A 17,443-nucleotide genomic window follows, 5' to 3' on the forward strand; every position below is an offset into this window, starting at 1 on the left:
TGTAAAGGAATCCCTCTGATACTATAATGATCAAATTTATGTATCAGGCTGGTATGGTCGATGGTTCAAATACTTTTTTAAGGTCAATAAAAAGACCAACTGTAGGATGACCGTTATCTAGGTGCTTTGAAATATTAAAGACTTAGTCTACAATTGCTAGCTTTCTACTATTTTTTTAAGAAAACCAAATTTTTTGTCTAGAAGAATATATCTAGTCTCGAGGTAATTCATAAACTGTTTATTGACAACTGATTCAAAGATTTTAACATAATACCATTCGAACAGTACCGCTTCTTTGCCATTTTTAGGAGTTTTGTTGAACAAATTTCGGTATTTACTGTATTTAGTTTTTGTAATGATGGGTTTTAATACGTGTAAATAATGTTTATGGTGTGTATAGACTTGAGAAGCCCCTTAGAAAGCCATGGTTTGCGGATTTAGGGGTGGCGGATAACTTTACTACGAAGGTGATTTGAAGATATATTAAAGGTGATAGGGGATTATTGCTGCTCTTTTGCGACATATCTTCCAGGCCTAATCGACGTCTCCATGTACGCCAACATAATTTCAAGCGATACAAACAATTAACCTACGAAATATTCCAGGCACACTTTACCTATACTCCAATCTTTTCATTTAAACCCAACAAAGACTTGAAATTTAATACGCTAGTCTTTGTTATTTTATATTCTGCGTGTTTTGAAAGGGTGATGGAGGTGTTGCATACGTGCATTTGCACTCAAAAGAACAGTGCAGTTTTTAAGAAAGAGTTCAGAGGCGAGATCGCTATTGGTAGGATGAAAACTATTCGGTTGCTATCATAAATGTACTTCGAAGTGTTGCAAAGTTTTACTTCTTAAAACATCGACACACGTAATCAAATAAATCTTCCCAATGAAGCTGACGGTGGATATGTTACTGTTTGGTTAGCGGTGTCTTATAAAAGATTTAATTGGTGTGTACTAGCGTGAAAGGATTTTTTTCGGATTTCTAGGGTTAGTATTAAAGAGTGGAGACAGAACTTGATTTAAAGGGAGCGCTCAAGTTAAGAAGTGTATCAAGTAAATTGAGTAACTGATCATCTCATTGTCCGGTGTTTTATAATTTAGGATTCGGAACGTTCTGCGGGAAACCTAGATCCTTTGGAGGATCGAAAACCTTGACTGTAAACGGCATGCATGTATTTTCGTGGAAGTGTTTCAAATTGCCATTGTGTATCACCGATTCTTCAGCGAAACGCTCAACACATTTCTCGGTCATTTCGGACAAATATCTGAATAAATTCTCTTACTATGCACTGATGACTGACCTTCTGAGTCAATACGAGAAACTTCCAGGAACAAAGAAACTGACATGTTTTGAGGAATAAATATCGTCGTCCGAACCATTGTTCCGTAAAAAAGCACAAAAAAGCGAGTTAATTTTCCAATAACTGATGCTGTATTGATCATATTGATAATTCCAGGTTATTACGGCACCAAGTACTATATGACAATGTGTCTATTTAATTGAAATAACGATTGTAAAACAATAAAAGTACAGTTAGAGTGTAACCAATTTATTGTTATAATGAAAATTCAAGGGACAAAGTCGCTTTTTTGCCTTTTTTATGATATCAAGAAAACGCTAGATATTTGCATCAAGTCACTCAGGGTATAAAATGACGACGGTTCGTAGCTAAAAAGTACGTTTCAAGAAGCTGAATAACATAAATTACTCTTCATATCAAACAAAATTCATGATTACATTGATTCATAGATCTTTACGATGTTACAATTATTTGTATTCATCGGGAATGTTATATATTCGTGAACAGAAATAAACACCACGCCATTTCATAAAAAGTATATCAGGGTAAATATACAAAATGAAATACGCCACATTGTATTTTTTCAAAAGTCAAATACGATGCAATACGATGCGCAGTACTTTTGCGTCGGTCAAAACAATATAGTGGTTTGCGTTGAACCATTGACAATACGTGAACTAGAAACATTCTCTGAGTTGAGGAGTTGCAAACACTGACAAGTGTAACTATTGTCTAGCGGTAATATCAGTCGATCACAAGGAAATCAACACTGCCCAGAAGGAGGTCAGACGTAGACAAAACAACAACATTACCACCAGATCTGCACAAACCACCCTTGGAAATGGTGCGTTCTGGAAAGTTAGCGGAATGTGCGTCGATGTGTGGTGCTGTTTCGACTACGCGTGACCTCCTTCCAGACTACGTTTCACTTTTGCATAGTTGATTTCTTTGCTATTGCCTGATAATACCACTAAACTATACACCTGATAGAGTTGGCAACTCCAAAATTTAGACGGTATGTCTAGTGCCCTTATTGCCAACACTTAAATGCAATTCACTGTAACTCAGAGTGATAAAAACTGTACAGTACAAATATCAAGGGGTTAACTTCAAAATATCACCACAAGTAAAGTATTGTATCAATCCGATAACCAAATATATGTAAAGTAATGAACAAAACTGAATACTTGTCGAAGCCTTACAGTTTTTAAGAATTGAAATTCACCACTATATGTACTTCATTAGTACAAATGAGCTGCCAAAACAAGTAATATATGCATAAAATTCACGATCGATCATATGTGGTTAACACTTTATGGTTAAATAGAACGCAAAATATTACAACCATTTGCAGTAATAGAGCGCGAAGCCATTGCAGTGAACTGCAATAAAACTGCTTACACTAATTAGTTTCAGCTGTAGCCGTGGCCACTTTGGTGTTGAACAAGGCTACTTGATAAAGACCAAAAAGTCTGCATGTACAAAGGCAAAACTAGCTCTGTCTGAGGCTCGAGTTGTAAATGAGAGTTTACGATTGGCACCCTGTGTTCAAGATTAAGATACAATGTAACATTACCATGCACTGGTCCATGTACAAATCTTTTTTATTTCAACTTCCCCAGACAAACTGTCTGCATGGGACATACAATGTTGTCGACTTTGCCAGCTGGCTACAGCTGAAACTAATTAGGTAAGCAGTTTTATTGCAGTTCACTGCAGTGGCTTCGCGCTCTATTACTGAAAATGGTAGTAAATCTGATTTTTTTATCAACATTTTTACTGTGTCTCTGTAACATCATGTTCTCGTACTTAACTTTTGAAAATCAGGTTGAAATGATTGAAGATTAAAACAAAGCCCGAGTATGAATATTCAGCAATCGTATTGTAATATCGACATTTCAATTTATGGCAGGACTGAAGCGGAACTCGAAGCAATTTGACTGTACATACCATATGCAGACTGTGTTAATACTGTATAGTTCAACATGACAGTGTGTAGAACAAGAGATTAGCATTGATTCTAAGAGCAAAAGTAGGGAAAAAAGATAGTGAAATTTTAGTTTAATATTGTTTGCTTAATAAATGTTAGGCCATATATTATTTGGGGAATTGAACATGTTTGATAAGGGACTGGTCAGTTTCTTCGGCCTGGGGGCCGGTGGATTCATGGGGGTTTTTGACTTTGGTGATAGGGGGGTCACCATGTTTTTGAAATGCCCAATAGGGGAGATCAGTGTGTTTTTGAATTTCGACACAGGCTCATCATTGCCTAAAATGCATCGTGTCAGCCACAAATTTCATCCAGTTGTATTTTCGGCGCGCCCTTCGGGCGCGTAACTTTAATAATCAGACATTTTTCAGCACGCCCAACTTTAACATATCAGGCATACATATATCAGAGATATGTATGTTCAATATTTTCAGCGTGCTCTTCGAGCGCATTACTTTAATATATCAGACATTTTTCAGCACACCCTTCCTGTGCATTACTTTAATATACAAGACATATATATCAGAGATATCAGGATGTTTCATATTTTTCTCCGCACCCTTCGGGCGCCATACTTAAACAAATCAGAGATATATGCCAGAGATATCTTGGTGTTTGCTAAGTGAAAGTGTACTATTATGAAATCTGCATTTCAAAAGCATGACAAATTCCTGATACTTTTCTGTTCTCTCTATGAGAATTCAGTATGAGAAAGCAACATGCACAAATATCAATGTTACAAGAAAAGGTCATCTCAGACTCTGCACACATCAGATTTGGCTAAAATGCCTCTCTATTGTTCCTCAGGAGATTTAATTGGATGGCTGGCAAGTCTTACTGCTTTTTCCTGTTTGATATTAATGATTGACATCCATTTCTGTACAACAGTTCAGGACATCTGGTTAAGCATAGAAAGTGTGAAATACATTCACAGCTCATTCAAAATGTACTGTATTCAAACTTTAAGATTGACACTTTGAAATTCCTATCTTACAACTGACATGCCAACAATTTCATTAAAACACAGTATATGACTTAAAATATAAATGTATGTAAAATATAACATATATTTACATATATATATATATATATAATATATATATATATATATATATATATATATATATATATATATATATATATTACAGTATTATATTATTACATATTACAGTTGTCGCGTGCGGGGGTCACCCTGTTTTCAAAATTTGGAATAGTGGGGTCAGCCACGTTTTGACGTCGGCAAAAGATAATCCAACGGCCCCCAGGCCGAAGAAACTGACCAGTCCCTAATGTAGAGGGTGTGATTGGAAATGTTTTAAGGGTATTGAGGGGATCTAAAACGGATTAAGATTTCAATCTTGATTCCTCCAACCCTCCCCTACCCATTATTTGTGACTGCAGCCTATAGTCCATACAAGACTGTTTGATAATTGTTCCTGCATGTATGCCCCATGTCCAGCTAGTCTGCTGTAGGTAGAACGCTCAGTGAATAAGAAAGTTTCCTAGTGTCAGAGTACAAGACATTAAGATTTTTTAGTGCAGTTTCCGGTATCCCTGTTCCATTGAATGAGAAACTCTTTGGTATTATATCGGACACAGGTGTTGTCGCCATTTTGTGATTTCCATTTAATGATAAGTGGACTCTTTCATGTCGGATGGATATGGCATTTCCAAAGAATCTATTCACATGTGTAAGTGACAGCCCACGCTGAATCGGGATTAGGTGCTGAATTATCTAGATATGCAGTGTCTCTTCCAGCGTGGCAATTCTTCAATGCGTCATCGTACCCATCACGTCCTTCTCCCTTGGACACATAGATGCCTGTAGTGTAGGTGGGAATGTCTTGATGGGGGATCTGGAAACCTAAGGTCTTTAACTCTTCGTCAAATGTAACCATATGCAGCAAGTTATCGTCACTGATAAAATCAACCAGGTCCGAGTTGGCTGCTTCCTGGTATATGCTGCCTGACAAGTTACCCTTGAGTCGACATCTTGACCAGGATAGAGACGAAGGTGCAATTTTTATTATGGTCTCATCGGCGTCAGGCAAGTGATCGTCACCAAAAGCATCGCCTTCACGTAAGTACCCACTGCACTTGAACTCGATGCAAGCTGCAGTTTTTGGCGATATCCCAGAGACAGGTGGATCTGGTTTCGAATCATCTATTCTCAAACCATACATGGTGTTATTAGCGACTCGAGGGTGGCCTCCAGAAAAGCTGGAAACTGAAAATCGCTCGCTGGAGGCGCCTTCCACAAGTATTTTTATAAAGCAGACCCTTTTATCTTCATTTTCATAGGGAAACCATGAATAAACTGTGCGGTCTCTCTCTTGATCGTCAACGTTTTCAATGTCATAGTTTTCATGTTCATATTCATAAAGACCGCTCTCTTCAGTTGGATAAGCAAACACTAGATGGTTTTCTGTCAGATTTGCATCGATACATCTTTCCTTTGCTGTGTAGTAATTCCACCACTGCCAATAGAAAGGACCCAACTCTCTGGATTCAATTCTGTCATAGTCGTACCAGTCATATTGCCAACCATACCACTCATAGTCATCATCGTACCAGTACCAGTCATACCACCACCAATCGTACTCCTCCCTGATCTCTGTCTGTGTATAAGCCATCTGTGGTGTCAGTCCTCTCATGGTCACCCAACCTGTCTCGTCTCCTGGACTCTGAGGGAGGGTTAATGTTGAAAGTAGATCTTGTGGCCACTGACTCGGGTGTTCTTCTTCTGACACGTCATTTGGATGAACAGCTGTCAAGGTTGTCTGTCCATATTCTGCCTTGACATTTATGGAAAACAGCGAATTATTCCGACCACAAAATGTCAAGACACAGGCACTGCCATCGGGCCCGGTTGTTGCCGTGTAGAAAAAGCTAAATCTGCCAGATTGTACGTCTGGTGCGTATCTATCTCGTACAACGAGGTCGTTTGTAATTGCGGTTACTGTTACACCTTCCAAAGGCTCTGTCAATGAATCATCGGTGTACGCCCTCACTTTGAGATGGCAGATCCGGGGTCCACTCTCAATTTGATCGATGTTGCACATGGGCAAATTTGTAAGATCATACCCAACCAAATTTATGTTACCGACCACAAAGTCCTGAGTGTCAAATTGCCGCTTTTTGCGTCGTTCTTGAGAAATTTCCAGACCCCCTATGTCTTCCCACTCTCCAGTTTGTTCGTTGAGGAACCACAGATGCGGTAAACTGGCCGCAGATGTGTCAATGTTAGCCTTCTCCGCGTCTATGAAAAGCTTCATGTCTCCATCAACTCTGAGTGGATCATCGTTGTCATCCGTAAATTGCATTGAAAACATTCCAAAGGTTTTGAGGGGCATTTGTTGACCTTCGGCGTCACGAGTTGAAAGGTCGCTTTGGATGGTGTCAACAGCAGACTGATCAGTTAAATCGGTTGGAGTCAGGCTAGCCTGTACGTTACCAGTGTATGGTGTGCCGTCTTCCTTGTAAAATGAACCTGCCGGTATGAAAAGCTCTGCATTCGCCTGTCCCTCATCACCACCAAGAGGTATGGTGGAATCAACACTGCCATCTAGTGTTACCGAGGGAGCACGTCTTTGCAAATACACTGTATGATATGTGCTTGTTTCTTCACTTAGGGTGAAGATCTTAGTTGTTGTTACGAAATCGTCTGTCTTGCGAGATTTAAATGTTACCGACACGCGGTTTTTCCCTTTTGGAAGTTCAAAGCTAAAGTGACCTTTACTATTTGTTCTGTCGACTTGCTCATTTTCAACAAGTACAGACCCATAATTCAAGGGAGTCCCATCGTCTGCTGCTATTGCTATACCCCTAACTTTTATGGTTTGCCTTCCACAAGGGACACAACCACATGACGAAATAACCTGAAGTGGGATAGTAAATGCTGTACACGATATATCAACAGTTTCAAATGCAAGGGGACCGCAACAATAGCCCTGGGAGTCTACACATTGTTGGCTGGTGTTATCGTTCGGGCAAATACTGTGGGGACATTTTCCTATATTATAGTAGTTTGAATCATCGGGCGTTGAACAGTCTTCTGGAAGTTTAAACAACTTATCTCCTGGTGTTGAACTGCACACAGTCCCAGCCGATTCTGTGTAAAAATACAATGTCGTAGATGGTTAGACGATTTTTTTCCGTAATTTTGTGAACAGGCTGACAGGGATTGTAACTAATTAACTAACATAAGAATGTCTTTAGTACTGCCGGTTTACTCCTTGGCCATAATCCATCACCTCTCATTAGCCAGGAATAATAACGTTTGCCTCAGAGTTTGGTTCCACTATTCCTCAAGTATCACTTCAGCCATGGAAACATTGTTTTGAGGCCAAAGAGCATTTATGGATTGTTGCTCGGAACAGCGGATTCCATTTCTTTGCCGACTTCGATTTTTTTGTCACGAGAATAAGTCAAAAATGACTCCGCACTAAAATAGTTTCTGCAAGTTCTGCATAAAAAATCGATATCGCTCACTACCTCTGTTATCATGACAAAAAATCCGAGTAACAATATTGTTCCTCTGTGGCCACTTTTATACATCAACTTTGTGATGGATATGCATGAACAGAATTCATCATTTCCCTTGCGTATTCGACAAATTGCATCATGGTGCATTCAAGGAAAAAAGACATGACAAACAGAGAACATGGGAATAGTTGCAAAGTATAAGTTTAGAGTCAAAATAAACAATCCACTCGAGCAGAAAACTGGTTTTCTACAAGAGAAACAAAAACCATCCCTGGCTTTTGACAACTGTGTGTGAACTAATAGAAGTCCAGCCAATATGAAAAGTCTTGCAAGATCATTGCTCTTACCAATTATTGTCAATAATGCAGTTTGAGAGTACTGAGACCCTCCTTGGCCATTTGCTCGGCATTTATATCGTCCTCCATCTTCGCATTTCAAGTCAGACAGGGTTAACGTGTTATTGTAGTCGTACATTGTGTAGTCAAGAATGATGTCATCTTTGAACCTGTTAAACACGAAGGACGTCCGTACAATTCTAAAGGTTGTTTTAATTATGAAAATTATTCTACATACAAAATTCAGGCCAAATTGTTCGTTTCGAAGTTTGCACGATGTTTGGCCAACGTTACATTCTTAAAACATTTACCGAGATGTAATTGTTTTTATTCAACAAATCCTTCAAAGTTTCCCGTCAAAATCTTTTCATATCCGAAGGAAAATGATAGCATTATTTTTAAAATGGTTTAGGTCTACTGGATTCCGAAGCAGGCAAAACGACAATATGTATGATGCATTCACAATTTCACTTTTTGTGTTTTTACTTTTTCCCTGTTGGTGTTCATAAAATTCAGCTAGCCCTGTGAAAAAAGATGGTTGTTTATATGCGGGTATAATTTTGACACGCAGCTATAGGATGGGAAGAAGTTTACTGCTCATCATTGCGTAGTGTGTCGGTGTTTTATCCGACAGACGTGCACATTTTCTGCCGCTTGTGGCGCACTGACAGCTTGATTTCAAGTGAACGCAAAAGAGAAAAGGCTAAGCAAGAGCGAGAAACACACTTTTTAATAACTTTTTCTATTTGGCAGGATAAGTGATAAAAGGGTAACGGATGTTGAGATATTTATCAGTACAGAGAAAATCGTCGTGAATAAGATGTTTCTATTACTTTCATATTCTTTTGTCAGTAATGTAAATAGCATGATGTGTTTTATGGAGCATAGGTAATTCAGTCGATAACTTCAAAATATTAATGCACTCTGATTTGCTTACCATTCGTAATCTGAAGGTGCCGGGTTTCCCTTCGCCATACAACAGAACGTAACACTCTGACCTTGGTATCTCACTTTATTCTGTGGGTGTTCACTCATTACAAGTGGTTCTGTAAATGCAAATCATCATAGTGTGACGTAAATGCCACAACATAATTACTTCTCACATATAATAGATCATGCCGTATACGGTTAAAATATGCATAATGCACTTATACTATCAATAGAGACAGTTATGATAGTTTCATCGTCCAATAGCACTGTAATACGATCTTAGGGAGCATTCGTTTTACTGGGAGGGGGGTCTGTGGAACTTAAGCTATAAATGAAATGCAAAGAGGGTTAAAAAATAACCCTTCAAAAGTGTTTGCGAGAAAAAGAGTGACCCTCCCCAATTTTCATGCACAGAAAACAGTGACCCTCCCTCAGATGTCTCAGTCTAGTATTAATCGACATATAATTTCTAATTTGACCTTTGAAGCTTCAAGGAATTCTAATGAACTCTACAAATAAGCACTCTTTACAAATAAGCACTTGGGTGAAATTCCAATATCATATTTGTTGATCATATGTTCTTTCAAATACCCTATTCTCATCATATCCATTTACATCATTTGTCAAACATTTATAATTTATAAAAGCACAGATTTAGTCAGTTTTGTATCGTAAAAAACTTATTCATAGTTACCTCATAAACTACAATGTACAGTGATTATGGTAAAATTCCAAAATCAAATTTCTTGCTCGCTCATACACATCATTATCAATAATCAAGCGTCTATAAATACACAAATTTAGATAGTTTTGTATTGGAAAAATTATTCATAGTTTCCTCATAGACTACAATGTATAGTGAATCAACATTTCGGTGAAATTCTAAAATCAATTTCTTGCACACACATGCACTGTAACCACCCTGGTCTAATCAAGAACATTAATATCAATTATTAGGTGGCTATAAGTAGTATAAATCTGGGGTTTCTGGAATTGTAGTGAGAAAACCCCCATTTTAAGCCTCCATTTCACCCAGGAGGGCTCCCAACTCTGTTCGGTGGTGCCTTTCCTCTCGAATTGGCTCGTAGACCGAGGGTGGAATATTGCTTCTTCTTGGGATGGTTCTCCTCTCAACAGATGTATTCCTACCGATGTGTTCTCATTTCTCTAAGTGAGTGTTCCTACATGTTCATATGTGTGTCAAGGGGCTTAATATTTAAAATTAACGTTAAAATCGGATAGGTGAGCGTTTTTCGGGGATGGGAGCTTCCATTTGCAAATTCAAGCGGAAAGGCACCACCAAACGGTATTGGAAATAGAGGCTTAAAAAGGGGGTGTTGTCACTATAATTCCAGAACCCCAAGTTTGTTACTACTGCTATAAATACACAGATTTAGCTAGTTTTATATATGATAAATATTGTTCATAGTTTCCTCATAGACTAAATTTAGTGCAGAGAATCAACATTTCAGTGAAAATCCAAAATCAGATTTTTTGTTTAAATATGTGCAATTACAATTACAAAGTCCAAAAATCTTTGCAAATACTTCTTATTACACCATTTTCCCAAAAATTTGAGCTGTTTTTCTTAGTATTCAAAGTGTTATAAAAGTTATATCGTGAACATGGCATAACACTTATTTTCTTTTGATCAACTGGAAAATTTTATTTTTGTGAACAAAAGTGCTATTTTCTGCTTGTTATCACCTGTTCAGACAGAATAAAGCCATGTTCGTATTCTGTTTTATATACTTTTTGGTCAATTCTGTTTGGTTTGTTTTTTAGGGGGTTGTTTTGTTTTGTTTTGTATTTTGCCATAACTCCATACGAACCTTCGTAAAATTTGACCCCAACAGTAATTGATTGTAAAATTTGACTCTCTTAAAAATCATTTTGTAAAAGTCAACCTCCCTCCCTCCCCGATTTCCACCCCCCCCCCCCTGTAAAAAATGCACGTTACTCACCGAGTCTTTCCAAGGTTACTTGCAGAGCAAGCAGGCGTTCTGATACCCGCCGTTTTCGTCGTGAAGATGATGTCGTTTTCGTTACCGTGACAAATTTCTCCTTTCCGAAAATCAAGTCAGCTCCGTTGACGCAGACATCGTGAATTTCATAGTGGCCACTACTGTCAGTGGTGGCGATCACAGCCAGGGGATTCTCTGCACGGTATATGTTCACATCTTTCAAGGGGGCTCCAGAGATATCAGTGACAGTCCCGGAAACTATCCTCACATACGCAGAACAAACAAGTATCGTCAAGGGCGCCCTCTGAACATACTGTAGTACAGTCTTTGAAGGTAAGAAACAGGAAATGTTGCTGTGATCTAAAGTTGCGTACGATTAAAAAGGGAACTATTTAATCTATTAAAGAGTTGAAGAGCTCGTTTACGATAACACCAAAATGTTCAATTTTTGCGTTACTTTAAATTCGAGTGCTTTCTGATCAAATGCTTTTGAATGCATTTCTTCTCTGGAATGACAATGTAATGGTCAGTATGTATATGGTCAGTACCATTTTAACCTGACTGAATGGCCATTTATAACGATTTTCTTGCATTTCAAGTTTGAAAATCTCGACTCAAATTCAATATTTACACACCTTCTCTTCGCTTATAAAAGGTATGGAATTTGGGGAAAAACTCTCATTACTTAGTATTCTTACCCGGACAATTCCATTCTCCACACGATCTACTCTGCGAGGATTTTCCAGGACACTGACCGGACCCGCTACTCGAAGAACATGTCCTGAGACGTGCTTGATTTCCTCCACCGCATGTGACATCACAAGTCGACCATTGGCCCCATGTCAACCAGTTTGTTCCTCCTAAAAGTATGTAATCTCTTTTACGTCATTAAGAGTTCGAAATAACAATTTAAATAAGGGAGACGTATCTTTCAATATGTTTTGTAGATACTAATTGTGCTGTGGTAAAACATCTGAATAACATATGTTGAACAAGACGTTTCATCATCAACCTGCCGCAAAAAATTAATGCAACTACTCAAAGGAATAGTGCTTTCTACAAGAACGCTACAAATTTATAGAGTTAGGTGCAAGCTTCCAACAGACCTGAGGCAGAAACCGCGCGAGTGAACCATTTTATTAATCTCGCGAACATTCGTTACGCTCCGTGCCGCTATGTAAAGCTGAACGACATCTACCTGAGGATATACAATGCGTGGAGGTTTCGTCCATAAATGCTCCTGGAGTCTTTTTAGGGTTTATGCTTGAGTAGACCATACATTCGGTAAAAGTGACATTTTACAATGAACTGTTATTTGCCGTATTGATTCGTTAAAAAAAGCAAGTAAACATACATCGCTTGATGTACATGTCATGGCTTTATAACATAGCCGTTACCGCTGCTTGAAGTGGAAGAATTTAAAACCTAGGGCTGTCAAGGTCCTGTAAACCGCCCATATTTGTTTCACGGGGTAAATTCGATAAGTGTACTTTTCGTTCCATTGTAAACTTATGCTGCATAATGTCACATATTATATATTGTAGATGGAACCAGAGAGGCTGACCTAAGTCTCGAACATGAGAAAGTAGTGGGTGCCTGTTGCGCAACATGAAGACAATTGGTAGAGTAGCATAGCTAATCTTCCAGTGGGATCTGATATAAGGGGGGTTTACGCACGACTGAATAGGCGACCAAAATACGTATGCATCACCGATGGCTGGAGGGGCTGACGGACATTCAGTGCTATTATCGAATTCCATTGATTGTTATTGAATTCTACAGGTCTTTTTTGACAATAAGTCCCGATGTGCATGAAGGATTATGAGTAAACAAACAAACGTTGTCAAGTATTATTTCAAAACTCACCCTGCCATGGAAACTAGTAGAGCAATTACAACGGAAAACGCACTTCAAATTTACCGACGTTTATCGTAATCGTAAAGATAAAGCGAAACTTTTCATCGACGAGTTTCCAAATTGATGAGAAAGCTGTCGTAGGGTTAGACAAGTACAACCGGCGACTTTGTTTTCATTTCCCGCCATTGCCTAGTGAAAGACCTCGATCTCTGGACTCCCTGAAGCGCTCGGCGTACTCAACAGCGGTCGTGCCCACCTTGTGGTGTTGTCTAGCAAATCCACGGGTGTGTTAAACCAACATGTATAATGAATGTAAAAATGAAACTTCGAACTCAGGCCAAAAAATTGAAGCTTTGTGTATTTTTCTCTCTCAAAAGATATATAATCCCATTGTACTTTCACTGGCTCTAAATAACAACAGTTTAGCAATATAGCTAGCATAGTAGAAAATATTGCGAGAAAATAGCGAGAAATGAACACTTTCTCGCTTTTATGGTGCGAGATTTCAGTTTTTCTCGCAGTCAACGGGCGATAATTTAATTTCTCGCCATTAATCAGTGAGAAACAAAATTCTCGCTGTCAATATGTGATAAAAGAAATTCAAGCAAAAATAAATTCTCGCTGTTGGAAATTGAGAATGTTGTTTCTCGCAGATTCATGGCGAGAAATAAGTTCTCGTTCATTGAGTGCGGGTGAAAAAATGAAATCTCGCAGCATTCTCGCAAAAAAAAAAGCGAGAAGGTGTCCATTTCTCGCTATTTTCTCGCAATATTTTTTACTAGTGTAAGCTGCGTGGGTATTTACGTGTCTGAATAACGTCGACTTGTAAGAGATACCTGAAAACATTGACCAACGTCGAACTCTAATGAGTTGAAAATTTAATAGTTTCCCAAACAGAACGATAACTACAATGACTGTACACGTGCTCTTATTTCACAATGGTTGCCGAAAATCACAAACTTTTATTGCAATATTGGTCGGGTGAGCATAGCAAGGCAAGTTTATCACATAGTGTTTGAGCTAGTTCACTCAATAGTCACATGATGCCCAGCTAAAATTTGTGTTCGGTTGTATATTAGCGACACTTAACATGCGCCCCAGTGTATTATGAATATTCAGAAACTGCCGTACATTACTTGTAAAAGTGTTTTACAAGCAGAAACACATCTGATAGTAAGCACAGCATCATGATATGACATGGTCGGGATGGCACAAAAGTATTATGGAAGTCAGCACTTTTGGCTTTAAGATTGTATAGTTTTGCCGTTGTACTTGTATTGTTAATATAAAGGGAAAAAACAAAAGTTCACTCTGACAAGAGAAGTGGGCCTTTGCAGTGACCTGATAAACCCTTGTCAAGATCACCACCCGTAAACATTTTGGTTGTAGGAGTAGTCTAATAAATAACGCTCAGATCATACTTTTTTACCCTGTTCATTTAGTAACGGCGCACAAAGAATGAAAACAATCAAAAGGTTTCCGAATAAAAGCTATCAAGCTATCCTACTTTTGCTGGACGTGATAAAACAGGAATTGTTTTCCTTCTTTATTTGGGCCTTTACTTTCGGTAACGGCAAATGTCAAATCATGTGACATGTTACTTTTTCTATCATTTTGTTTCCTTGCTTCTACAGTTGTTTGTGATTTTTCAGCCAGTTTCAGTAATGTGAGGCAATTAACTCGCCGATTTCTGCGTCAGCTCAGTCACGATATCGTTACAGAACAAAGGTTGCTGTGGAGACATACATTTGTTGTACCAGACTCGTCACGATTCGAAAGATCTGCGATATACCTATTCAAAGCCACTCTCTCGAGGCACCTGCACTTTCGACGAGTGCCCCTTGACCTTAATTATCGATTACTAAAAATTGTGGTTACTCTGTACTGCAAACGTTCCATTCGCAAACAAAGCCAGCATGAAATTCGAACAACATCTCCGTGAAGTTAGAAAATTCACTTGAAATTCAGTTATTATTAAGCACGTTGTCGATGACGTTTTTTTAAAGATTTGAAAGTAAAGTGAATATAAATCAGATCGGGCGCGATCATGCGACGCTAGATGATCACGAAATGATCACAAACTTTACCAAAGGCTGCATTCACGAACACCCCGGGAGTGAATCCCAAAATAGTTCTCTGTTTTCTCAAATGCCTCCCCTAACAAAATCAAAATGGGTTCAAATGCCCCTTCCGACTAACTTTAATTTTGAAATCCCCTCATATTTTGAAATCCCCCTCAAGATAAAACTGCCCTGATTTTGGAATTGACAGTTTTTTCGGTGTGTATATGTGTATGTATGTATGTGTGTGTATGTGTATGTGTTTCTCTTCCTGGGAAGGGGCCGCTGTTTTGACATTTTTCTTACAGGAAATCTCCATCTCAAAAACACATGAAAAGGTTAAGAAACAGGATGGCTTCCCTCACCTGTCAGGAAAACTGAACACATTTTACACAGTTGCATAAAAGAGACTTTTTGCCAATTTTTACAGTATGTTTTTTCTATTCCCCACAGCATGCGAAAACAACAAATATTCTGTTTGGCAAAATACTCTGTACTTGTGTAAATACCGTGATCATTGTTATTAATGACACTTGGAACAAAGAGGCTGGAGCAGTTCAGTGTGATCTGGTACGTGTCTTTGGGTGTGACAAAGTACGTATGTTTGCTATGTATTCTTAACAACAGATACACAATAGGAGAATGATTTTTACCATACAATTTATGTTTTGTGAATTCTCATTCAAGAGACAACCCAATTCAAATTTCATATAAATCAGAGACACTTTTGTTTCAAGTCCCCCGTTCCCCTTTCAGTTCCCAAATCCCTTCAAATGTCCCCAACATACCTCGTTATTTTCAAATATCCCCACCAGTTCCCCCTCCAGAGGTGTTTGTGAAAGCAGTCTAAAGGCACATAATTTCTTTCAATTGGATTTTTTTCGGATGCTCGGATCTCACTGCCTGTGTTATGTATTTTTGAAATAGTTTACATCACGCCGTCGTTCTTCATACATCTCGATTTACGCCTTCGATCTTTTCAGTTGGTATAGGGTACGTACGTTGCTTTACGAGTTTTACAGGTTAACAAATGACGTCATTATGTCTAATCTATATACGCGACGGGATGCGGCCATCGCTTTTCCGAAAAAATGTACAAAAATGGTAATAAATGATTGATATCGCATGTATTTCTGTCTCAAGTTTTTGCAAAATATTGTTGACTACAAATTTGCCATTCCATAAGGTATATGATTGAATTTTTATGGCACTGACACGGCCGGGTTTTGCAGACCTCGGCCATACGGCGTACTACGGGCCCTCGCACACTGCACGACCTCAGTCCGCAAAACCCGTTTCAGGGCTGCAAAGATTATTGGCTCATCAGAGAACACTTTAATCGTCGGTCGTATATTGCGGACTTGGCAGAGGGTCAAGTGCTACTTTTAGAAATTACGAATTAAAGTTGGAACTTGCCTCGAGGATTGGGTGGCACGTACTCGGTTGCTTTTGGTCCTGTTGTCCATAGCAACGACGTCAGCTTTGGCATTATGGTTGTCGCTGCCATCAACCCTGTATCTATTTAAAACAGAAATAGACGTTTAATCTATCGCCATTTATCGCAAGATTTAAACAAGAGATAGTTGATAACAAATATTTCTAAGTCTCGGATTGTGATCAAGGGGCTGGAGGGTTTACGCACCCAGCAAATAAGGTATATTGTGGGGAAAACACAAATAATAGTTTTAATCCTGGCTAAGAGACAATCAATATGACAATGCAAATGCATGTTCAAAATATTTGGTCATCTAAACCAAGGGTTTGAATCAGAAATGTATTTCATCCCCAAACCTATGAAGCGAACGTAGGATCATAGGCGTAAGGGATGCACAGGCCTACCTACGTGTATATAGGCCACCCATATGAAAACAAGTCTTGCAGCGAGAAATGTACTGGAATTACATGACAAGGCTGGAGAACAAACCCGTGCAATAATACCTGATTTGTGTATTTCCACCACGAATATGAGCACACAGACGATGGCGACACATAGAGCAATCACTGCTAGCACGGCCAAAGTTATCATCAATCTGTGTCTTCGGTTTGGTTTAGGACCATTTCTGTTGGGCCGCGGTTCTTCATTTGGCACAGGTTCAACCTCCATGTCTCGTTATTATCATCACATTTAAAACTTTGGGACAGCACGAGATCGCCTCTTTCCGTGATATAGTGTGATATTCGAGGCATTGAGGGCTTTTCTTATGCACGTCTTTTTAGCGTTACCCGGGTAGAGTGAGGTGTAATTAACACGCAGTTCAGTTGCGAGTCACTTCGTCATCAAGTTATTTTTAACACCTACTACATGACGCTTAACTTCCATGACAGATCGTAGCTAAGTTGTATTGATCATCGGGAAACGCTACGCCAGCGAAAGAGGGGGTTATCAATCAAAGGACGAACAAAAGAAAACACTTTGAAAATAGGAAATTCTATACAACGACAAATTTAAACGCCTTTGTGAATATTTCATTGGGTTTATTCCAAACCTTAAACAACAGGGCATTGGTTCACTC

General features: G+C 38.7%; 1 protein-coding gene across 2 annotated transcripts; it reads right to left on the reverse strand.

Moving 5' to 3' along the window:
* Positions 1-4,592: 4,592 nt before the first annotated feature.
* LOC139148134 (cartilage intermediate layer protein 1-like) lies at positions 4,593-17,176 on the reverse strand. 2 transcript variants are annotated; one of them, XM_070719442.1, is made up of 7 exons: positions 16,869-17,176; positions 16,347-16,448; positions 11,712-11,873; positions 11,014-11,338; positions 9,057-9,165; positions 8,132-8,289; positions 4,593-7,410 (listed from the first exon to the last, which is right to left on the reverse strand). In XM_070719442.1, exons 3-7 carry the CDS (start codon positions 11,829-11,831, stop codon positions 4,979-4,981), a joined length of 3,144 nt encoding a protein of 1,047 aa, XP_070575543.1. In that variant the 5' UTR covers positions 11,832-11,873; positions 16,347-16,448; positions 16,869-17,176; the 3' UTR covers positions 4,593-4,978. The 2 variants fall into 2 exon arrangements, with proteins under 2 accessions (XP_070575543.1, XP_070575544.1); XM_070719443.1 differs by lacking the exons at positions 16,347-16,448; positions 16,869-17,176 and adding an exon at positions 12,578-12,644 and having other exon boundaries at positions 4,788-7,410.
* Between the last annotated feature and the right edge of the window lie 267 nt (positions 17,177-17,443).

The sequence above is a fragment of the Ptychodera flava genome, chromosome 13, assembly GCF_041260155.1.
Source record: "Ptychodera flava strain L36383 chromosome 13, AS_Pfla_20210202, whole genome shotgun sequence".
NCBI classification, from domain to species: domain Eukaryota; kingdom Metazoa; phylum Hemichordata; class Enteropneusta; family Ptychoderidae; genus Ptychodera; species Ptychodera flava.